The 26,240-nt window shown below is 36.1% G+C and overlaps 1 protein-coding gene across 1 annotated transcript; it reads left to right on the top strand.

The window, feature by feature from the left end:
- The first annotated feature begins 1,226 nt into the window (after window positions 1-1,226).
- Window positions 1,227-26,240, top strand: LOC127869862 (chitin synthase chs-2-like). Its single transcript, XM_052412519.1, has 17 exons — window positions 1,227-1,376; window positions 12,492-12,769; window positions 13,267-13,463; window positions 14,653-14,850; window positions 15,949-16,171; window positions 16,456-16,763; window positions 18,228-18,504; window positions 18,969-19,103; window positions 19,631-19,758; window positions 20,451-20,600; window positions 21,304-21,472; window positions 22,470-22,594; window positions 22,905-22,980; window positions 23,358-23,554; window positions 23,907-24,074; window positions 24,501-24,651; window positions 26,116-26,240. The coding sequence occupies exons 2-17, from the start codon at window positions 12,724-12,726 to the stop codon at window positions 26,238-26,240; spliced, it is 2,673 nt and encodes an 890-aa protein (XP_052268479.1). The 5' UTR covers window positions 1,227-1,376; window positions 12,492-12,723.

The following is a 26,240-nucleotide window of genomic DNA, read 5'->3' on the forward strand; positions in this document are numbered from 1 at the left end:
CTCGGCCATCCACACTGTTTAAAGAAAACTGTTGAATTTAAATATCGATAACTGAGATCTGTTTACATCTAAACATAAACAAAAGTATGGTTCGTATTGACATTTGACAAACCTTCAAGCAAGGCTTAACACTGTTTTGTACAAAAAATACTCTGAAATACTAATTCATCATTTAAGAGCGATTTCATCATCTAATGAAATTGCTGACGTCAAAACACAAGTAGAGGTTCTGTGAGGATTACGCGTGTATGTCAGCATATGCACGTTGCTTCCAAAAAGCATAAAAAAAGATCGTCGTGCAAAAAACTAAGTGAAACTATTTTCATAATTACGTGCATTCAAAACGTCGTCGATCAGAAACACAGTTTCTTCATTGCGAAATTAACCCACCTTCACGGGACCTCAATGGTCGGCGTGGCGTCAAAGAAATCCACTGCTAGTATATGACGTCATCATTGATTAAGTTGTAACGTTATTGCATTCTGTAATGTAGGTATAATACCGCCCACACCACATACACAATATGACAAACTAATGGTGTAATTGGGATAAAATACTGCGTATCGGAAAAAATGAATATACCCACAAATGGTCTATGTGTACATTGTACTTAAGGTTACAATATACTGATTCAAATAATTACCAATAATGTAAATGCGAAATCTTTAGCCAAATATGAATTCAACATGGTAATGAATATTAAATATTGGATATATGCAACATAGAACGAACTTGTCAATAAACGCCCAAAAGTTTCTTGACACACAAGCTTTATATTTTGTTGTCCAGAGGAATAGTTTGAGAACTTTCTCAGGGAGGTGATCGTCCCGAATACCTCGTGATTGCTTATTCGCTGTGCCAATCCGATTGTACAGTCTCAATAAAGAAACGTGCAGCGATTTGATATTTTTTGTAAAGAAACAGTTATTGATCTGAACAAGTCGTAAACAATCGTAACATTGCCGAAAAATTGTGTTTTATGTATCTGTTACACATTTCCACTCATAATCAAACGATGTTCGCGATCTACAACTCACTAAAAGCAAACGCTGCAAATAACGATAACTCGGATGAGTCTCGTGATGTTATATATGATGAAGTTGTTTTTGTGTACAGCGGGGTAAACGGCGGAAAGCAAACCGTTGTTCGTCACGAGGTATATCTTAAATTACTCGCAAACTATAGAATTTGATAACGTCCGATAACACCAGCGTAGTATAATTTGTTTACAGTCGATGGGTACATGCATGTATCAGCTCTTATCTGCCGATTTTAAATCGTTTGCAAATGTTATAAACTGTCAACACTTTAATCTACAACATGCGTGGTAATAAAGATCGATGATCGTTATTATAGTGGATTTAACTGCTTGTTTCGTGAGTAATTGTTAGTTATTATAATACTGAAATATATGTATTTGTTGTTGTAATTTAATCAGTTGTTCTTGCAATGCGCATGGTAATTAAAAGTAGCGTGTTCTTATGTAATTTAGCTTTGTTCCTTAACTGCTGCTTTATTGTGGTTTTTTTTCAACGAAATACAACTATAATTGGATAAATATCAAATTCAATGTAAATTACGTTACATGCAATTCAAGTTTCGAATTCATTCACTTCACGGTTGACTAGACATGTTCTGAATAAAACTGAGCGCTCGTTAAAGCAACTTGGCTTACCTATTTTCGAAATTTTGCACAAATGTAACTTTACTCATTTGATAATATTGACACAGAATTCAATATTCATCCGTATTGTATATATCTAAGAATGCAATTAAGCAGCAGTTAAGGAATAAAACATAATTACAGGTAAAAAAAACAAGTCGGTCTTAGAAAGTATTTTCTTGTTGGCCGAAACTAAAAAACCATAACTTTAAATGGATCGCTTCACAGAAAGGTAAAATGACCGTTTTTAAATAGTATCATTGAATCTGAAATAAATATATACATGTTATTCATACCAGTAAAAAAAGCTTATCTGAAGATAAATGAAATAAGTATAGTTAATTTATGGGTTACCATCCATTTAGCGTTTGAAAGCATTTTCATCAAATAATTTCAGAAGAACATGCATCTCGAACAAAGTGTGAATTGACAAAATGGTAGCGCGTTTGTTTTTGCTCCAAAATAATCATTTCGAAGGCAAAACATGTTATTTAACCAGTTTTGCAATTGTAATTATCATATATCACTCTTAATATGATATATTCGTTAGTAAATGCATTAAATGACATTTTTTTTAATAAAAGCAATGTGAACAATTCTCTTTAAATGTCGTTCCAAATGTAAACAAAGCAATATCTACATGCTTGATCATTTTTCGATAACACACACACAATCGTAATAAGGAAGTGTAAATACAGGTGATACTGCACACCACATCGTAATTAAGATAAAGTAAAATCTTAAAATCACCATTCTTGTAACCACCATGCACATTAAAATGGAAAATACAAATGAAATATGTAAGGAAGATATTTTGCAGTAAACGCATCTTATTGTGTTACCGTTTAGCTTAAGTGCGCAATAAAAAGGGTATGATATCAAAATACTGGTACTTTACGTATCTAAACACTAGTACAGTATTTTCGTCACTTGATACACAACATAACACGATTCATGAAACAAGAGGACAGCATAGTAATTATTTACAGTGAAACTTAAAGTGGTATGATGGGCATTTTTCACTGTTGAATTGAGCTGAAAAGAATAACCAGGTAAAAAGAGTTTGTTAAAATGGTTACTGAACAAATTATCTGCAACTCATATTGCGGCCAGTTGTTTACAAAAATATAGTTTATATTCAATATTCTTACGTGACTCGCCCAGTCCTGTAAGCCGAAATGATCCGTAAAATAAAATTGTTTTTGTGTCGTATGAACGAATCTGCACTAAAACTAAATTTAGGTTCGCATCGTACATGCATGATCAGTTGTCAAACGAAAGTACGGTTGATATTCAAATGCATTATTTTTCTCTTGCCTGGGTATGATAAGTGTATATGAAGTGAAAACACCAAAAATAAAAGTGATATTATGGGCATCTAGCAGTTTATAGGTGTCTAGCGCAACCGTTGTTTATTTTTGGTGTTTTCACTGCATATACACTTATATTTGTTGATGCAGCATCAACATACTAAAACAATATCCCGGAAAGAGAAAAAATAAAACATTTAAATATCAACCGTACTTTCGTTTTGACAACTGACGATGTGAATGTAAATTACGCTTTTAGTGCAGATTCGTTCATACGACACAAAGACACTATTTTGTTTTACGGATCATTTCGGCTAAGAGGACTCACCAGTAGGGCTGCAACGGGTACCCGAAATATCCGATGATATCGGATCCTACTTCAGATTCGCGGGTACGGATCCACCCCTGGACATTTCGGTTCCGAATATTTATTTTTATAGTTGTATGTAACCTAGCACTGTTTTCACGAGTATTGTTTTTATACAGACTGGTTCCATTTAAAAGATAGAAGAAACGTATAATAGTCGATATTTATTGACGTGTGACAGTCGAATAGCAGGTCATTCGAGATCCTTCGGCTTTTATTGTATAAAGTGTCATTTGCGACAAAGCAAAACTAATTCGAAATAATGGAGGATTTACACATTACGAATGCAATTCATAATGGCAATAAGTAAATTTTCAATCCTTATTGTCTTTCTGAGTTGTATTAAAAACAACGGTAGTGGATCCAGTGTGTCTGGAATGTTATTCAGGTAAAGTTTGCATAATTTCGCGACCGGTCCAATTGAGTTCCTGCATCATGTAAATTGTAATGTCTTGAAAGCACCATCTACTAAGTTAAAATGCTATCTTGTGATGCAAGGAACCTCAGTGCCCAGTGAGAGAATCTTCTGCACAGCAGGAGATCTCGCCAGTGCTCATAGGGCTTGCCTGGACCCGGACGATGTTCAAATGCTAATTTTTGTGAAAACAAACATCAAACTGTATGAACAGTGAAAAGCATATGTTAACAAATAAACTATTAAGTGAATAATTGTTAAGGTTTCGTTTTATTTTGACATTGCTACAATGTTAAACGAGAACTTTGTTATGGTTTTTTTGTTAATAAATGTTTCATGTTCCTTATTTTAGACAGAAACTTCTAATTTTTCTCTTATACAAGGGATCCGGATCCGACAAACGGTAAGAAACCATATTTGGAATCGGATTCGGATCCGAACAAATTTTTTTGATTCGTTGCCGCCCTACTCACCAGTCATGTAAAATATCGAATATAATATATATTATTTATAAACAACTGGAAGCAAGATAAGTTGCAGATATTGGTAAGTAACCATATTTTAACTATCTCTTTTGACCTGTTTTTTTTCAGCTCAATTCAACAGTGACAAAATATCACTTTAATCGATAGACTTCATTTGTCAATGTGGCATAATGGGAAAGGTGTCCGCCTACCGATCGGGAGGTCATGGATTTTCCAGGAAACGGACTTAAGAGCGTTTCTATAAGCCTGAGGCTTTCGATGCAATCGAGCTAAAATACAAAGGTTCAAACTAAAAACATTTGTCAGATTATGTAAGAATTATATTGCATTTTAAAGTAACATTACTACTCAAAATCAACGAAAATTTCGTTCAGTTTTTCGTAAAATAAAGCTAAACAATTAAAAATCATTGTTCGTTATTTCAACGGCAGATGTGGTCTGGTAATTTAAACATAGCGTTCTATTATCATTCACAAATACTTATTTCCAACGTCAGACAAATCATCATCACCATCATATTCGCCCTCACCTTTATCATCATCATCACATCATGATCATCATCACCACCACCACCACATCATCATATCTCGTTATAATATACAACAAATAACACCCAAAATCTGCATGAAAAGATTGAAAAACGTTATTGATATTTTAGACGAATTTCTATAGAAGTTTATTACAAGCAGGTGATGTTAATGACTTTCTCATAACTCTGTGTATTTGTTACCGCTTGAATTGTTTCTTTTAAAGTAACATTACTACTCAAAAACAACGAAAATTTCGTACAATTGTTCGTAAAATAAACTTAACCAATTACAAATCAGTGTTCCTTTTGGCAATTGCCAAAATTTCAACGCCAGATGTCAGGCCCGTAGCCAGGGTTTTGAAAAGGGGGGTGCGAATTTTTTTCCATCGACGATTGTTATTTAGCAACGAATGGGCAAAGGGGGTGTGTGTGGGGGAGGGGGGATGTTCCACCTGCAATCGGGGGTTAGGACAGGCCCGTAGCCAGGGTTTTGAAAAGGGGGGTGCGAATTTTTTGCCATCGACGATTGCTATTTAGCAACGAATGGGCAAATGGGGTATGTGTTGGGGAGGGGGGATGTTCCACCTGCAATCGGGGGCTTAGGAGGTCCTCCCCCAAGACAATTTTGAAAATGAAACGTAAACTCCTGCATTTTGGTCACTTTTTAACTGTATTTAGAGACTGAAGTTATAGATAATTTTTTATATGAAATATCACTTTCATACACCATACTCAGTGACTGGTCGATATGAATATGATCTAACATACATGTATTCCCCACCATGTTTTTCAATAGCCACCTTTTCCGATCAGTCATGGAAATACATCATTTTATACGCTGTTTAACCCGACTCTAGAATGCGCGCACACGGTTTGTTTACATATGCAACAACAAATTTATAGAATGTAAAATCAATAATAAGAACGGTATAAAATATCATTATTTCTTGGATTCTTGATAAAATTGGTGTGTTTTACAATTCCAACATTCTACCATTCATAAATCGAGCAAATTAAATGAAAATATTTGACTTGTTTTCAAAACAATTGTTTGTCTGCCACTATGGATAATACTAAAGGCCAAGCATTGCTCTAAACGTGCTAATAGTGTATTGTACAACAAACACTGATTAACAAGACTGGGTCTTCTCTTATGTGCATCAATACTAAAAAGAAATCAAAATGGTATAACTGGTTACTTTAATTTTTTTAAACTATTTTTAACACATAAGTTATCTTTTTCTAAACGAATTTCAGAAACATATAACACTTCAGGCCTCATTAAGACCCTATAACCACAAACTACTGGCCCTATGGTCTCAAAGTCCTTAATAATGTATACCAGGACGTTGAAGAAAAAACAGATGTACTTATTTGCCCATTATATGCTCAAGAACCGTCACAGGTGATGAAAATTAAACGATAACGTCCATCTGATCATATGTTATAACGTTTTAATTTCATTATAAGAACTGTTTAAGAGTAGGACATTCCTAGTGTCAAGTTTGGCATAATTAAAATATTGTGGAAAGTGAAGCAGAACAGATGCCATTTAGTGTTGGTTAACTACAAAAACAGCTACAATGCTTTGAAACAATGATTTGTTTTCTTGTCATTCAACAAAAAAATATCATGACTTGAGCATAGCTGATATTTTTTGCTGGACATCCCTTTAGGGGATCCGAAAATGGTTGTACGGGGATATAACAAAAAGCCAAAGCAGTCTGTCGAAAATGCTGCGCACAATGTGTTATTGTAAATCGTAGTATAATGCAAAGTTATTAACCAGTGACTCATTAGTCTTCGGCAATAGTCGAAGGGTGTCCTTTGATTTCTTTTGTATAAGATTATTTATTTATTGAAGTTAATCAAATTGTTCTTCCAGCCATTTAGATAATTGTCCAAAAAGATTATTGGACTGGGATTTCAACCCACAATAAGTAGGCTTCAACAATTTGTTATGATATCTATTACAGTTATAGCTTTTACAGACATTAAAAACGATGACAAAGGTTCCAAAACAATCATTTAGTATCAAATATCTATAAATAAGTATCGATTTTATACGGATTAGAGTGCCTTCTTAGATCATCTAAAATTTTGCTGTAACAAATTCTGTTGATTTCAACAATTTTTCGGTTAAAACTTGTAAATAAAAATCACGCGTCATCTTGGAAATTACTTAATCGAGATATTATTTATATGGTGACCTGTCGGTTGCATATTGAATACAACATTATTTTAACGCTTCAATACGAATACTCATTGTGTTCATGGAACAAATAAAAAAAATTTTGCATCCAATAAAGTTGGGTGCGACTTGTAGTACAATTTTTTTTACTCGTCCAAAAAGATTGGGTCCGAACGCACCCAACGCACCCCCCCCCCCCCTGGCTACGGGTATGGATGTGGTCTGGTAAAATAGATGTTTGTAGATACAAAATGCTCGTTTTTATTATGGTTTTGCATATCTATTCATACGACACATGAACACTAAAATGGTGTTCGTGTGTCGTATGAATAGATATATTCACGGGAATTAATTGTGGCCACAAATAAATAAAAACGAGCATTTTGTATCTACAAAAATCTATGTAATCATACCACATCTAGCGTTGAAATTTTGGCTATTGCTATAAGGAACACTGATTGTTAAGGTGTTAACTTTATTTAACGAAATACTTAACGAAATGTTCGTCGATTTTGAGCGTTATAGAGACTTTTAAGTCTGTATGATCGCTTCATGATTTATTTTAAATCAAGAATTTTACATTTTCTGCTTGTCGCGTCTATATATTTCACTGATATTAAAAAATGAGTTTTACCTTGAATAATTGTAAATAATCACGTATTTTTATTTGGGTGTATGAAGTAAGCTTGTTTGCCTGTTTGGGGTTGCATTTGGTATCGGTCGGTACAGGTCGCTTTACTTAAAATAGTAAAAAAAGCGTTCCCCTAAACATCTTTAATTTTGATATTGCCAAGATTGTTTGCATGCAGACCTGGCTATGGATTGCTTTTGTGACCGGTCTTATCACTTTAGTAAAAGAGACTGCTATTTTCGCTCAATAAATGGAGTTGGAATCAAGATATTGCGCTGAAATGTGTAAAGATATTGGACATGCAGATATAGCTTGTGATTGAACCATTTGTTAAAGCACTCCAAATTAATTGGCAAAATGTTTAAAACCGAGTTACGTGAAAGCGTTATGATTCTTTTGCTTTAATGTGTAGAAAAAAGATACGCGCATCATGTGGATTGACTGTGATCAATTCAGTTTGACAATTAGAGTGAAATAAGCATTAGTTACATGCACTTTATCGCTATTATCTTACGTATAACAATACGACAATGAATACAATTTAATTCAGCACATATATACTGTAGTATATACCGTCTCCTTTGTCGAGTGGGTAGGGCGCTCGGAAGTTCGAGCCTCAAACGCGTCACGTTATAACATGGCCTTATTCACACTGCGGCTAATTCAATCGAGGGGCGCTTTCCTGCGGGGAGCCCGGCAGGTCAAATGTTCATCAATTAAGGTCTTTCACGTAAGATAGGGCTTCATGCTATTTGTATTTATATAGCTTATTCTTCCATTCTACTTGAAACATGTTTTATGGACATGTTAATTTATATGGCAAATACATTCCTTATGGAGCTGTAACGCTGTATTATCAAAAGTGGCATTACGTAATTACAAGTTATTTATGACTGCTGATAAAAATACACGTGCTCGTGATAATGTGTGCATGCTGACTTTTGCACACGTTTCATAACAGCATCATGCTGTCATAAAACGTGCGCAAAGTGAATGTAGAAAATCATTTATGCATGTTACGTGTCAGGGATACATTTGCAAAAATTAATTTCCACTTTAAGAACGTAAGTCATTATATGTAAAGACATGCTATGTGAGACCAAGCGAGAAATAACACATACGACTATGTTTTGCTAATGGATAATCATAATTAATAAAATAATAAGCAAGCTTTTGTTTATCGCGTTATTAAGCATTAAAACAAGCCGCAACAAATTTATTAGCGATTTGTTAGCGCATGAGCGTGTTGATATCAAAGGTCCGTTGTTTAATTTTTACGCTGCTATTTATTTTAACGGTATAAGTACTACCTCAGTAAACTCAAAACACAGATAAAACTATTTCATTATGTCAGATGCACGCGAACAATAGACTGAAAATGACCTTAAGGACGTCTTTACGCGAAATACTGAAAACAGCCGCCATTTTTTTAGGTCTGTATAGTCATAAGAGAAATTTAGCTGGTATCCACCAGTCCTCCAAGTTGCATCTAAGAGCGTAAGCGCTTGATCCACAGCGCCCCCGAATCTTCTTGCTTGTATATTAGTTTTTGTGCACTTATTTCACTACAGAGAATCTAAGTATGGATCCATTGTGCTCTTAGAAAAAATGTTGTGTTAGTGACTTTTCCTTCCACAGTGAGACAATTATGTGTTCAAGTATACGTTCATCTCCCTTTCCGTCCGTCCAAAGTGTAAAGATTTACAGCACGTATTGCACATAATACAATATAGAACGTTTCTTCGACGACAGTCTTATGTTTTAATTGGTGTGTAATATCTGCTACCGTCGTGTAATGAACCACGTTAATGGTGAGTAGTTAACTCGCTAAACATCGGTCGCTTCAGTGTTTGCATGGCCGCTGAACAAGCATGTTTGTGTCGGCGTGCATTAGCGATACGTATAAGTTGCTATCACGCCTAAATGCCACTTATGGTGTATGCTTAAACACATTTACAATCTAATCGATCGGTGAAGAATTGTCATTTGTTCGTTGACTATTTTTCCAGGTTTGAAGTAGCTCTTAATAATGAAATATGGATCTCGGACACCATTCGTAATGTCTGTCTGTCTCTCCGTTGTTGTTTTTCCAGATTATTTTCCCGTATTTTATCAACCTTTCGCAGATGTATGTCCATCTCACGGTCGCTACGTAACTGGTACTTTAGTTTTCTTACGTGGTGTTGGTAATCCTTCTTACACTCTCATATTTGTTCTAGAGGAACGCCAGTCCCTTCTTACTAGAAGTCGTATGGCATGAGTCTTGGCGACGATATAGTTACTACTCTGAAGATGCTATGTACACGTTCGTAGAACAGTGTGCATTGATTAATTTTAGAAAAAAAAGTTTCTCTAATATTCAAGTTGCTCTTTACTGTACCTGAGTTTAACTTAATGGTTTTCGTTGATATACTTGGATAACTGTTTTCGTTCCTGTCCTGAGCTAGCCCATGCATTGCTTTAATTTATTTGATTATCAAGTTTATATTTTAACTTCGTTTTCTTATATTGTACTTTAGATTATTATAAAAACTGTAGTATTTGAAGATAAAACAGTATATGCCAGTATTATAAAATGCGAACAACGTGTCAACAAGTCCCTTTAAACGTGCACTGCAACGAGGAAGGAACCCGGAAAATAATTTGAAAAATTAGAGACGGGTCAATCAATCATATAACATGTTGTCATAAAATATAAAGTATTGTCAAACAAGCAATGCTTTATATATTAACAATAAGTTCACCAAAAACAAATATATACACGTATACATTTATTGTGTTCTAGTGTACCCAAGTAACATTAATGATTAGGATTATTAACCTGTGCAAACAGCCTTAGAAGTAAATATCCTTTAGCATTTCACAGACGCATTTTTTGTCACAGCAGTTTAAATATTCGTTAGTGGCCTAATGTTATATCTTGATGTACAACTTCTTTGTTCGAACCTTATGCAACAATGTGAAAATTAAAAGCGTTAAACCTCATAAATTCTTCGCAATGCAAGAGGTCGCAGGATACAAAAACAGTTGATCATTCACTATATCCGTTCCACACGTGCATAACCTTTGCAATTTAATGATAGTGTTCGTAAATATTGTAAGGTTAATTTATATCGAACTAAATCGACTCGTATTCAGGTTGGCAACATGCCGTACAAAGGATCCATATGCGACTCAGTGCTGACGATAGCCACAAACACTAAGATTCTATACTCTAAAATAAATGCTATAACTTTGGTACTATTCACAGTCCTTAGTAATAGTGTAAGGAAATCGACATTGCGTGACCTTCTTATTACTTTTAAGGCCAAGAACACCAACTATCGTCTTAGACTAAACAGTTAACTTCTAGACGAGTCTATATAATTATGTGAATTAAAGTAAGACTTATCATTAGAATTAGAAATTGCAGTAAGTAGCTCCTGTCAATAAACTATATCTTTTTGTTAGAAATTGTGTTCACTCTTTCCCGTTGACACTGTCTACTTTTCACGACAAATATTCACGTGACGTTATCCGCGTTTTATTTGCCCGTAAATGCAATTTAATGTGTACGTATTTATTTATTAAGAAATCGCGACTGGCCCCATGTTATGCTATAATTAAAATTTCCTTTTCAATCAGCTTCAATGTTATTTTAATAAATGATAACGCGTTTGAAATAAGTTTATTTTAGCTCGATTGCATTGAAAGTCTGAGGTTGATTGAAGCGCTCTCTAGAACGTTACCTGGGTAGAACCAGTTCGTGTTGTCTGTCGGGAGATTTATAGAACGCTCCCACGGTGGGGATCGAATCAGTGAGCTCCCAGTCACTAGGCGGACACCTTATCCACTACGCCATGGCGCCCTTTGACATTAAACTCCAAAACTGAAACTGTAAAAGAATAGTTATTGAAATGAAGAAAGAGATTTAGTTCATGCATTTCTGTGCTTTATATAAAATGTCAATAAATAAAAACTAACCGTTTTTTATAAAGGAGCGAAAAATTTAAAAAAAAGAAAACTCGTTTTTATTCACTGTTTTCCCTATACAGACGTTGTTATTATTCCAACAAAATATTTAAGTTTTACCTGTATAAAATGTAAACAAACTGTTCAAACGCATAACATATACAGAAAATGTGTTGGTTTGAGAGATTATGAATTTAATTGAGTCGCGTTCTGAGAAAACTGGGCTTTATGCATGTGCGTAAATTGTCGTCCCACTTTCCGCTTTTGTTTAAAGGTTGTCCCTTCTTACCGAAACCTTCTTGCGAACTGCACAGGCTAATCTGGGACGACACTTTTCGCACATGCATTAAGCCTAGTTTTCTCAGAACACGACTTAATTATAGTCGTGATTTTAGTATTATGTGCAATAGTCGTGAATTAATAAATATGATCGATTATCATCAAACACAGCAAACATCCAAGTATATAAATAATATCTATCTAATGTATATGTATTCATTGTGAAAAACAAAACACATGGGCGTTAAATATATATATAGACAATAGGACAATCGAACGCTGTCGTAAGCATCTGATTATCAGATAAAAACTGAATGTTGCATTACCCACTTGTAAGGTATACGTTTTAATTGAACAATCGTTTGCGTATACTTACACAATAGAAATTGCAACCGTGTGGAAAAGAACGGATTTGTTGTTGCCGTTTGGGTTTTATTCCAGTGGTATGTTATCTACTCATTTTCGTTTTTATAGGTTTAAATTGAAAACGTGGTATACTTAAAGAAAAAAGGTTAAAATATGTAACACGTTTAGCCCATAACCTTAATAAACCACATTTACCACATTACAATGTTATATCCTTGAAACTTTGATAATCAATTAAAGGGAAATTTAAAACTGTTTAAGATAAGACTAATGCTTACACACTATACACCTTTCACCATTTCAGAGTGAAACTTCCATCTTAGCAAACACACAAAGCTTCAAATTCGTAAAAAAGGAAACGTATTGACGTCGTTGCGGAAATAATAACGGAATCGGCGCCATAAAAACAGATGTTACCGAGAACTCGCCGGGATGTCACTTGAACGTTAATATCTAAGCGACGTCATATACAAACAAAGTTGTATTGTCAACGTCGTCGATCGCAAAAACAGTTACACCAAATAAACACACAAGAAATGGCAAGCATCGAAGTCAGCACAACGTCATTGGCATCCACTGCTAGTAAGTGACGTTATCATCATTGTGACGTAAGAAGAGCACATGCGATAAGTATAGCTGCAAAATACCACACAAACATTCCCTTGCTTCAGTTATATGTAAAGCAGTTGTTGTTGTTTTTTAAATATTCAAAACCATTTTCCTAATTGCATTAAAATGATCGTGAAAGAAACTAAACCGCAACAAAATGAATGATTTTTTCATATATCGTTTGCTTGTTGTAGCTTTACCTATAATAAGATAACAAAAACCATCACGACAATCAAGGGCTATCTTATCTTTTGTTGTTCAGTTAATATTATATTGAGTGAAATGTTAATGACCCAAACGAATAGGAACACTCCCTTTCGCCACAAAAATATATGAACATAATAGAGTATCAAAATCCAGACGTCCTAAATATGAGATGAAAACTCATTAACCAATTTTGTACAGAAATTAATGCACTTGATCTTATTCTATGGCGAAATGAATGTCTTTTCTTATTACTAAACTTCCAGCAACCATGGGAACGGAAGGTAAAAAAGCGCCCAGAAAGAATAAGCTAGTTATAGAAGCGGACTCAAAGATCAAGCGAGAACTCAACCGGAAGGACCTCAAGTATAGTCACCGGCCGTCCGTCGTCGTCGTCATCATAAAATGGTTCTCAACTGTCCTCCTCTTCTTGCTTCTATTGGCTTTCGTAAATTTTAGCAAAGTAAGTGAATTCAGTTTTTGTCTGCTTTGTTATTTTAAGAATTAAAAAATCTATCCCCGTCATGTTCAGGGCGCAGTAGAATGCCGATGGCTTTGTAGGTTCGTAATAAGAACGTTTTACGGCGGCGTTCAAAGAGTGACGCTCGAACGGGAGCTAACTTGAACATGTCCAACGTATCCCCGTTACATCGATTGGCGTCCTCTATACGACCGAAACAGTTAACAGTGTGAGAAACGCCAATAATAGTAGTGGGAATGCCTGTGTATTTTCTTAAAGAAATCAAATACTGTCAACCATCACGCCGTGAGTTCTGCTTAACTTTTTTCGCGTGTACGTGGCGGGACCAATTCGTAGGTAGGGTCATGGTCTGATGCAATTTATGCCGAAGCCATCTGCTATTAGAGGCTAAGGGCGGTACTCACAGTCCAATCGCGGTATCAGACATACCGTACCTACAGCTCAGTTAAGGCCAGGAAAGGAAAGCTGGTCTGGAGCAACCTGTGAAGACAAGGATAACAAAAGAAATACGTTTGGTACCGATCAAGCCGCACAAGATATGACAGGTCAGCCAATCGATGATCGGGGACATCACTGTGTCCACACTACGTTCTCAGCGCGAATTTAATGTGATGACCTCGACCTTGGACAAGTACAGTTTTTCCTGAGTCGTATTTAAACCGTGGCCAATTTGTTCACTATAGACGCATGGAGACTCTGCTATGACACTACTGCGTTGCCACTATGTTTATGAGGTACTTATTAAGGCCCTTTCACGTTCATAATCGTAATGTAGGCTTTTTCGAGCCTCATTGTTCGAATAACAAAGTTTCAAGAAAAGCAAAGAATGTAGTGTGGATTTTATAACGTCGCCTTTGACCAACGCTCAAACGCAGTGAAACCGCAGTCCAAGCACAGTGACAGCGATGTCTGCGAGATATGAACGCCGCGCACATGCGAAGGAAACAGAAAGCAAGACATGGGCGCGATGGTTGACGGTATTTCAAATAATTACAGAGAAAAAAAAACACATTTAAGCAAACATATGGTATAAAACAAAAATGATCTAAGAAGTCTTCTGATATCATTAATTAATTGTTTTTGTCCTGCAAAAAGGTTTTTTTTGCATCAATTGTGCATCATAAAGAGTTCACATTCTAATGTATTTGTATTTTTTTTGTTGTAATTTCAGGTCGGGTCAATCTCACTATCTCACATAATGTCTCGCGGAGTTTTCGAAACCGGGACTGCACAGCAACGCGCACAAGGTATTTTGGTTTTGCTGCAGATCGCAACAATCGTTCCTCACGTGTTCAGCTTTCTACGCGGCATCCTCACCGGTGCGTTGCGGAAGGACATCCCCTGGCCCAGCCGACGATCCCTTATCGGGGTACATGTTGTCATATACGAATGTATTTCATGGTAGATTTGATACAATATGACCATTACGCTCATCTTAATTAATCTGATGCTGACCTTTACGCGAGAAGATGTTTCAGATCCGTTATGATGAATGCATTACTTTATAATGTAGTCTTGATCAAAAGATACAGACCTTTTACATACAATTACTGCCACACTGTCATATATTTCATAAAACACGTGCTCAAACAATGAAGGCCACAATTCAAGCGCGTGTTTACGTTAATTGAGTTTACAATTAGTCTCTATAACGCTCAAAATCAACGCAAATTTCGTCAAGTATTTCGTAAAATAAAGTTTACACCTAAACAATCAGTGTTCCTTATAGCGATAGCAACAATTTCAACGCTAGATGTGGTATGATTACGTAGATTTTTGTAGATACAAAATGCTCGTTTTTATTTATTTGTGACCACAATAAATTCCATGTAAATTTCCTGCGAATATATCTATTGATACGACACATTAACACTAAAATGGTACCATGTTAAAGCCATAATAAAAACCACTGTCAACTGGGTCATGCGTGTTGTGTATCGTGTTATTTCTTAAAAGTTGACCCAGCATTTGTTAAAATATTGCAAGACATATACATTTCCAGAAAGGAAATTCATTTCTGCGTTGAATAAGACCGAGATCGTGAAAATCGCTGCAAAATTTATGAAGATATGGCTGTTCAAAGCGATGCACCCCGTTTTGGGCTGATTTTGAGTTGCATACCTTGTTATATATATATTTGATAGTGAAATATTTTTTTTTTCAGAAAAGTTAATTTTTCGTTATAATATGATTATTTATCATTCAAAATGATGTTTTCACTAATTAATATCATAGCCACACGCTAACCACCTGTGATAAAAACGAGCATTTTGTATCCACAAACATCTCTTTTACCAGTCAACATCTGACGTTGAAATTTCGACAATGGCCATAAGGAACAATGATTTTTAATTGTTTAGCTTTATTTTACGAAATATTGTACGAAATTTTTGTTGATTTTGAGTAGTAATGTTACTTTAAATGGTAAATGTTTGAGAGCTAAACGCGCAGATCTTTCTCTATACAGGGCGTGGTACTGAGCGTAGTGGAGTCAGTTGGCACCACGCTGTTCGTGTTCTGCGTACCGGGACTCACAGGGCCGGGAACTACGGTGTTACTTATGAGTGGGGTCTTCGTACTTCCCGTCCTATACAACGCTTTACATAGCTGGATGGCGGATAGGGGGCGCACCGCCAAGTTTTTCTTTACGGTGGCTCTCGCATTTGAATTAGCTGGTCTGGGTTTAGCAGGTAACGGATATTTGCATTCTCAATTTCGTGATAATTTGTTAAGGCATAACTATAATCATCATCATTATCAACATCAGCAGCACAATCGGAATAAACACATCAAAATCGTCCATAGAATCATCATTATTATCACCAGAAGTAGAAGCAACAGAAGTAAAATCGACCTAATTATCTTCTTCATAATCGTCTTCGATTAACTCAACAAAAGTAGATTTGCCATATATTTCATCAACAACATCTCTGCCAACATGGCCCGTCATCTAAATAACTTGGTTACCTTTCAGGATACACGTTCGCGAACCATAACAAGATCCCTGATCAGGACGTGGGCACCGTGGAGGATTCCACCCGTTTTGGTGTCATGGTTACCGCTGTGCTATGCCTCTCCGTCGCCTGGATACCGGCGATCCAGCGCCGTTTGTTGAACACTGGAAGTGACGCCGACGTGACGTCAGAACAAACGCTCGATGATAGTGACGCGTTCGCTAGAGAAATCATGGGGGAGCGAACGTTCGTCAAGAGTCTTGCGTCGTCCAGAGAAACCACGGGGCACAGCGAGCCATCAAGTAGTGGATACCAATCCATATCCAACGTAATACGTATTTTATTTTAACAAGACTTAAATTGTTTGTAAATGATCTTAATTAAATAAAAACATTTTACGTAGTATATTTATTTTATTGTCTGTATAATATTATGCACTATTACTTTAATTATGGAAATCGTATTTGTTATCTTTTGTCTACGTTTATTCTTTTTTTATTGTTATTTTGACAATTATTGGTGGATGCTTTTTTTATTGCAAAAATACGTGTTTGCTTCTAAAAGAAGGCTACCTTCAATATTTACAACTTAGTAGCGGCGATTCCAATTATTTATTAGTAATTATAATAATGCGTTAAATAATTATTATTTAAGGGACCTTTTCACAGATTTTAGCATGTATTGAAGTTTAAAATTAATGCTTTATATTGATACATGAAAACATTGGATCTAAAAAGCTCAATTAAGTAAACACAAATAAAATTAAATAAATAAATAAAAAGTAAACCTCAACTGTGCTCGAACCAATGCCCTTGGAGTAAAAAAACTCTCGCTTAGAGCACTCGGCCATCCGTACTCATACAAGAAGTGATGTATTTTATACTTTATATATTAAGCAATCCTCGTAGCATCACAAAACATAACGACAACAACAGAACTCTTCAAATTATTCAATCGTTTCGCGTTGAAACGCTTTATAATTTTAAGGTTTTAAAAGGTCAAAAGATGCATATAATGGATATTTTAGAGCATGGTAAATATTCAGTATTACTGTTTCCTCACAAATATCATAACAAGAACGAAAATTTGCGAATCTGAATCAAATTTTATTCATTTTGTCAATTTACCAAAACGTGAAAAGTCCCCTTTAAGATCAAAAATAAACATTTATGAGCGAGGCACGTGATTATCTACAATGTGTTAGACGTATGTTGTTCTTGTTCAGATTATTTAAGAATTCAAATTCCAAAATACCATAACTCTTGATGAAAGCACTATTATGTTATTTCTACTTTATCATACTAAAACTTTGAAATATTGAAATTTAAAATTGCTCTTATCACTTCTTCTGAAACGTAGACTTATACGAGGGCTTTTATACTCATTATTACCTGGATCTTCTCATCCTTGAGCGATCTGATGCGAACATGCATCCCGAGGAAACGGGGTTATATACGGAGAATACTGTAGAACATATTTATGAATTACTCTTTTCAAAAAAATAATAATGTCCAATACCTATTAATAAAATTGTTGCCTAAAATATAATACTACTAACAATGTAAATGCGATTTCTGTTTCTTATACTTTTGCTGATAATACCAATGTAAACACTTTTTCTGTTTCTATTCATTGTAACACTAAAAACCAATTCCAACATGACCAGTACTCTGCTTGTGACGTCTTTAGCACATTTTACATTTTCCGGAATTCAGCAACGTATAAAACTATATTCGATATGCTTTTGCTTATACTAACACTTCTTACACACACCCGTATCTTCGCATCGAAGAGCAATCCTATGCGAGCAAGCGTCCGATTGAACAATGTTATCGCCTCCCAGCCCGCCCAAAAACCAACCCGGAAGTTGGCCCCGTCTACGTGGAAACTGACTATTGTCATGTCCGCCGTGAAGGCTGTGTGCATATTTGGCTTTTCCATCCTGTTTTACGCGTGGATGTTGCCCAATGCCTCTGCTGATGACTGGGTGAAGGGATGGGGGCAAATGAGCCAGCTGACCAAGACTGATTGGGTGATGTTCGTCGGCAATATCGGCGGGACTTTCTTTGGTAAGTTGCAAAAAAAAATCTTGACTGATATCAATTATAATCTCCATGACTTGAATAATTTTAAGTTGCATTTAAATTACTCTGATAGTACAGACGTCCAGGAGTTTTTATCCTGATCTCCATAACTTTGAAAAACCCAGTCCAATCAGTATAAACAAGCAAAGCTTAACATGTTTTGTAAAGAAAGTTCATGTACTACAGTTGTTTCATTAAAAAATTATACTAGTAGTTAAGAGTTATGTGATTTTGAAAGGTTTTCAAATGGGACAACTGGGTTTGTTACCCCTTATAAATAAGCTTATCTTAATAAAGTTCGTTCCGGGGTAAGTCCATTAACAGACCGATGGAATGAATATCAACATAAAGTCATTCACGATTATCGAAATATCTTTAACCAGGCTTTGGTTTACCAAAAACATGACCTTAATATATGGATGTTAATCTTACGTTTAACGCTTTTGCAGGATATTTCACGGCTTACATCGCTTGCACAACGCGCATGCAGCGGTTCGGATTCTCAGTTCCTTTGACGTTGTTTAGCACGCCGCTATCATACGTCACTTTCTACGCAATGTGCGCACGTGGTGACTTAGGTGAAGGTAAGTACACACCGGTTGGCAATCAGACAAATTTCGTATTTGGGCCGTGCTTTGTGAAAAAGGTGTTTAATGCATGTGCGTAAAGTGTCGTCCCAGATTAGTCGTGCAGTCCGCACAAGCTAATCAGGGACGACACTTTCCGCCTTAACTGGATTTTTGCAAAGACTAGAAGAGAGTAAACGAAAAATACCATAACAGCGAAAAGTGTCGTCCCTGCGGACTGCACAGGCTAATCTGGAACGACCCTTTACGTATATGAATTAAACCCCCTTTTCACAGAGCACGGTCCATTTATTTTTTAATCTCAGACATATAATTTGTGTATTGTGATGAATAATAAATAAGTACATGTATTGTCCGTTGAGCAAAACTTTTTGATAACGAACATTCATATTTTACTTTAGCGTTTATAAAAGTGAGAACACTGAGCTTAATTTATATTAAATACACATCATTTTAGGCCCTCTATATGTTTATCATGTAATATGGTAGTGAAACATCTTATATTATATGTGAGTATGTTACAGCCAATTGCACGATGTATGGCGACGCATTCTCGGTGAGCGCTCTGGTGTTGCTCGTTGTCGCTCAGACGCTTTCCAACGGGTATCTGCTCTTCCGATCTCAGTTTCTAGCCATGCTGAAAGAAGATCAGGTAGAACTTAATTTAGTTCGGAAAATAGTTCTGATCAAAATCCTTCAGCAGTAACGTCCATCTAAAAGCCTGCGCCGGAAACCAGACGCATCGGTATTTGTCGCAAACAATAAAATTGCTGTCAAGCTATTGCTGAGGTGTGTGAAGTTGTCTATTGGAAGTTAAATCTGTATCATTGAAAACAAAAAAAAAACTCATACGCTTTGTAAAATCAAACAATTTATGCATGTTGGTGCACTTAACTGTAAAACTGTAAAGCACGCGATGACAAAATGCAATTATTGGTTGATAATAATGCAGGCTAAATTGAATATAATTGTCCTTTACTTATGTGTTAAAAGTTGTTATTCAGAACATTTATGTTTCCGTTCATTTTCACCAAGTAAAAATTGTAATGATCGAAATTCTTGGGATAGGTTATTGAGTGTCAATCAAATAGGACCTCAAATCTTGCAAAATTTTATTTAACAGTGTTTCAGTTAAAGTTTCTCAAGTGATTTCCAAATATTTTCGTAAATATTTCGTATCTTTTTAAAAAGATCGGGTATGTGCTGGCGATGTTTGTACCAACGTACTAGACTTTGTTTCTTTTAAAATGTGGACATACATGTAACACGCATTCAAACATGTTTCCTACTGGCGGTAATTTAGATTGCTTACATACCATGCATACAGGCCCCGTTTTCATTCAGTTGTTTTGGACGCCTATGTACACCAGCGGCCTGTTGGAGCAATGGCTGATACTGTCCAAGAAGACCGAGTACCACGACGAACAGCATGAGGATCCCGTGCTAAAGGCGAGCCGGACGAAGGTCATCATATGTACCACAATGTACAGAGAGGTGCGTGCATAAGTTTAAACCGTTTATTTGCAGTGATGTGAGTGATATAGACATGGCAGTTTTACTACAACGAAAAGCCACGCATAAAACAGGTTGCCGCGCAAAGGTAACGTGATATACATGTATTCAATAATGGTTTACTATCATGAACATGGTAAAACAGCGAGTCGCGCGAACGACAGCGTATTGGCCACTTGTACTCCTAGGTATGTGGTTAAAGCATCACATCATGTACAGTACAATTCTTAGTAAAGCATGTGGTACAAAGATGAAAAGCATCATGGTAAGATAATTTTTATACGATGCATAACGAGAGCTTGAAGAACGTCATAGTATATGATACCATGTACAGAGAGGTAGGTGGGGTATGTGTAGAATGGAACGTGAAGGATGCATGTAGAATAATGTACAGTTAGGTTAACGAAACATCATATAAAACCTTTTACCGAGTGCTCTGTGGTGTGAGATGTAACTCTGAACGTAGATGTACATGCAATATGAATATAACACTTTGTACACGGCGCTGCGTTGGGTACGCCTGTTTTTCTACAATACACAGCACGATGATCTCATGCAGATGGCGGGCTAACCGAGGTCTTGGTACGTACCACCAAGTAAAGGTTTTAGTATGTACACAGATATGTCATTATTCCTCAATATTTTAAGTATACGTTTACCTTCGCATTATGTTTTTCGTGCCTAGGCGGACTACGAAATGCGACAACTCCTGCAGTCAATCAACGGCATCCATCGCGCACAGACGGACGGTGTACGGAAGTTCGAGTCGCATATATTCTTCGATGGGGCCGTGAAAGACGTTAACCCAACGGATTTCGTTCTACAGCTTATATCTCTGGCAGAAGAAGAACTAGGTAAGATTGCAATAATTCTCATGGGTCTTGCTCCATAAAAAGTCAAAGTTAAAACCTTTTATTCCGTAACAAAGTGATCATATAATGCATTTTAGTAAGAAATCCGAAATCCAAACTTTCTATTAGTGAAGAATGCCGACGAAGATTTATTTGGACCATGCACTTTTCTCTTTGCTGATAAAACGTTTTAAAGTTACAAATATTTCGTATGCTATGCTATCACTTTTTACTTAGATGTCCATTTTATTTAGAAGAAAGATCAAAATATATATCAAAATACTATTCAATTAGACCAAGTATGCATAAATTTTTGAAACTCTTAAAACGTAATAATAAAGGTACCCTTCGGAATTTAGTAATTTACTGTATAACATGTTTTAAGAAAAGAAATAATGTTATTTTTGTTTAACTCTACTTTTATAATGGTTATTTATTAACCGTTTGATATGAAATGAATATACTGTGTTTTAATCTCTTGACGCCAAATTTTGTTGACATTTTCAGTGTATTATGTAATTTATCTTTGTATTTTTAACACACAACACTCTTACGAGTAATTTATTATTATCTTTATTTACGGTATTTTTTCACGCATGTAAGAATGTTTATATTGATCACGATGAGCTGTTATATGCTTAAGTGAATAAAATATTTGTTTTCTGTTCTGTTCTGTTCTGCTATTTTATTTCATTATTGATTGATTGATACTGTCCATAATCAGTGGAAACATGATATGTTTTCGTGGTTCATGCATTGCACGTTTTTGTCTTTAACCCCTTTATCAAAATATGAAGTATAACAACCTTTAAACACTATCTTTCCAATACTATATTTTCCAATCGAGTAACGCTCTGCACAAAAACGGGAAAGGCGAACGGGTATATAACTTTATGCACCCGAACTCCCCTGCGAGGCACAAAACAAAAAGTTGAGTTTTTTTGTGAAGTTTTCCAAACGTTTGACATATCAGTCAAAATATCGACATTACTTGCCACAGGTGTGACTGCTACGTTTTGTACGCGCACGCGCACACCGTACGGATTGTCAGTGTCATGGAATCTTAACACCCCGCACACCAACAGCAATATGGTCTTCAAAATACACCTGAAGGATAACATCAAGGTAAGGTCAGCACGCAATATGGTCTTCAAAATACACCTGAAGGATAACATCAAGGTAAGGTCAACGCGCAATAATGTGGTCGTGTTAACGTCCTTCGTTATTTTGTTGCTGATAATCATCGTTTTGCAATACCTTCACAGCTATTTTACTACCGAAAACCAACATGACATTGTTAATGAAATATATATTTTTTTGATTTCTTTTTAAATATGGCAAAGACTTTTCACAGAGATTAAGTAGGTTTACAAAAAAACAATTCAATACCGAAAAACGATTGCAACGCTATTAAATATGGCTAAACATTTCACAGGTGAAGAATAAGAAGCGATGGAGCCAAGTGATGTACATGTCTTACGTGTTGGACTTCATCCTGAAACAGGAGAAATGTAAGTAACCAATCAAGCTTTGACTTATAAATACACCTATCAATGTTCACCAAACCAAAGGACAGCAGTATGTAGGGCTTATAAATGGAGCCATTCTTTAAAAACGAGAATTTGGCATATTGACCGTTATAAATTATGAAATTAATACACCTGAGCATGTGGAAGACCTTAACTCATAGCTTCAGCAAAATATCAGCTTTAAGAGACAATCGCGTTTTTCATTGTATAGACTTCGTTTTTGTTTTGATGCAATACAAGACGTGACGTTTGTAACCCCATAACGATTCCATTAGGCCTTTATTTTCGTGCTAACAATACTCGAAGTCCTGTGTCACGTGATATTTAAATATCGCAATATCTGGTTCGAATGTCGCCAGGTTCCGAGGAAGAATGTTTCATTCTCACCACCGACGCAGATGTCCGCTTCAATGTTAACTCTGTGGAAGCGCTGCTTGATCTGATGACACGTGACCCGAGTGTGGGGGCGGTGTGCGCGCGCACCCATCCGCTAGGAAGCGGCCCCCTCGTCTGGTATCAGGTGTTCGAGTACGCCATTGGTCATTGGTTCCAAAAGGTGAAGAACACGTTATATATATACAATAGTTTATGTGACATATCATACCTTGACAGAAAGAACATTTTATTAGAAGTAATACATCTATACTGATAACGCCTTCGTGCTTTCAATGTTGAAAACTGACTGAATATGGTTGTAGTTTTATTTCTGCAAAGATGTTAAATCTCTTGATAAATAAGCCTTCCGCGCATGCGTAGACATTGGGAATAACTTAATCAGGCGCATTTGCCTGCCATTTTAGGATTTTAGGACCTGTTCTCCAATATCGGTATTCATAGGGTACGAGTCTCCTATTGTACAATTCGTATAGGTATATCCGAATGTAATAACTTACTGCGCTTGTTTCTAGGCAGCCGAACACGTTATCGGTTCGGTCCTATGTTCGCCCGGATGTTTTAGCGTCTACCGTTGCAGCGCTATCCGTGACATCCTACCCGAGTACGCCACGAACGTGGAGCACGCGTTTGACTTCCTGACCAAAGACATGGGGGAGGATCGCTGGTTCTGCACACTCATGGTACAGTAACGTTGACTTGATAACAATATCAGTTATTATATAAGACATTCATTATAAAAAGTAAACATGAGAAATCAATGGGTTTAGTTAAATAGACAAATGGACCCCACGAGTGTGGATTTTGGACTGTCACACTATGATCAAACGTTTATAGCCCTAAATTGAGATAATAAGATTTCGCAATCATGGTTTGGGCATTATTTGGTGCATCAAAACTGAATATTCGTTGATAAACATTGATTCAACCTATGGAATGCATAACACGGGAGCAAAATCTTCGTACTATTTCATGCACATTGACTTCCCTGTATATTTCTTAACGAATGATTTACCTATTATGATATGCGATTTTAAAAGCATGTTTATTCAAGAAATGCATAATCTTTTATAGAATGGTAAGTGTCAAATGAAAGCTTTTATTTGTAGGTGCAGAGTGGATGGAGAATCGAGTACTGCGCAGCCGCAGAAAATAGTACGCATTGCCCGGAAGACTTCGATGAGTTCTTCAAACAGCGTCGCCGTTGGGTAGCCTCCACATTGGCCAACCTAATGTTGCTGGTGAAAGAGTGGAGCACAAGTAAGTTCTTAAAACGCTATCGTTAAAAAAAGAAAGTATTTCTGTTTAAACCAATAAAATTTCGCACATGTAAGCTGTCCCTGATTAAACATCAGAAAAAGTGTGTGTTTTTTTCAAATAACAGCCGAGCGTTTTAACACGAAAGAGTTGCAGTCAAGAAAGAAGTGCCATGAATATCCAACGAAATTATAACACCGTTAATCCTTGTAAAAAACAAAATACAAATACATATATTTAAGTAGAAACAAAATAAAATATCAACACATGCTTTCAGTATAATCAAAAAAAATAAGTTGTTTCTTGTCACTAGCAATCAACAATTGAGTTCAACTAAGTAGTCAATGTTAAAAAGGCATTGCACAAAAGTAACAATACATGGATATATAAAGTAGTTCCCGGTAAAATTCACTGACAATTAGTTCGCATGTAGGTCGCTTGAATGACTTAACCCTGGCTGACATTTTGATGGTGAAGGAGTCCTTGTATTATTAAAAGAAAATGCAAGAAGGATATATGTAAGAGAGGCGTCGGAGCTGGGCCGGCAGCAAAAAAAAATTTCGGCAAAGACCTTTAAAAAAAAAATCCATTTTAATACCCGTAAATTTGAAAATATCTTAAGCACGAAGCAAGGTAATCACGCTTTCGCGGTTATGACACGTGTATTGCTGTTTGCCATCACCCGCCCGCGGTAGTGTACGTGTCAATTATGTTGTTAATTGATCGATCTCTTAAATAACGATAATCCCTTTATTCTTGAGTAATTAAACCTGAGAATCTTTCATTGTTGGTATTTTTTTCTTTTTATTAATATAAAGAAAAGTATGACATGAAACAAATGTACCGATATCCAATAGTCCTTAATTATCCCAAAATTAAAGATACCTCAAGATACCTGAATTAATTGTAATAACTCAAAGTAAATCGATAATTCTAAAAAAACTTTAATGTTTGTTACCACTTTTGCGTGTCATTTCAATATGTCTACTCCAAACCAACGAATTTCAAATTTCCAAAACGGAATTGCGGGAAAAAAAATCCGAAAAACGTTATTTTAACCCACATGATCCCTATCGTTGTGTCGCCTGCTACAAAGTACAAACTGCGACATATAGAGATCACTTCTCCATAGATTGTCTGTCTGTCACAACTTTGTCATTCAAAATATGCCTGTAATAGACGTGTATAAGGTCAGGTTTAAGGCATAAAAACGCACCAGAATGCGCCATTTGATGCTAAAATTTGAAGAAAAAAAATATCCGGGGGAGGCTCCGGACCCCCACCAACGGGAGGGGGATACCCACTCCCATACCCATCCTCTCCGCCGCCCCAATGTCAATTTGCTTCCGACGCCCCTGTGTAAAACGTTTTATCAAATAGTGATTAATAGTTGCAGTAAATTGTACCTTGTAAACGTGCAAGAGTTGGTAAAACACGATTACATAAATACTACAATGTCTTTTTCAGTCTCGAGATTAAATCCCCGAGTTTCCGCCGTGTTCCTGCTATACCAAGCTGTGCTCCTTTTCGCCACTCTGATTGGACCCAGCTCCATAATTCTCGTGGTCACAGGTAACAATACAAGAAAGTAG

This window comes from Dreissena polymorpha, chromosome 2 (genome assembly GCF_020536995.1).
Source record: "Dreissena polymorpha isolate Duluth1 chromosome 2, UMN_Dpol_1.0, whole genome shotgun sequence".
Taxonomy (NCBI): domain Eukaryota; kingdom Metazoa; phylum Mollusca; class Bivalvia; order Myida; family Dreissenidae; genus Dreissena; species Dreissena polymorpha.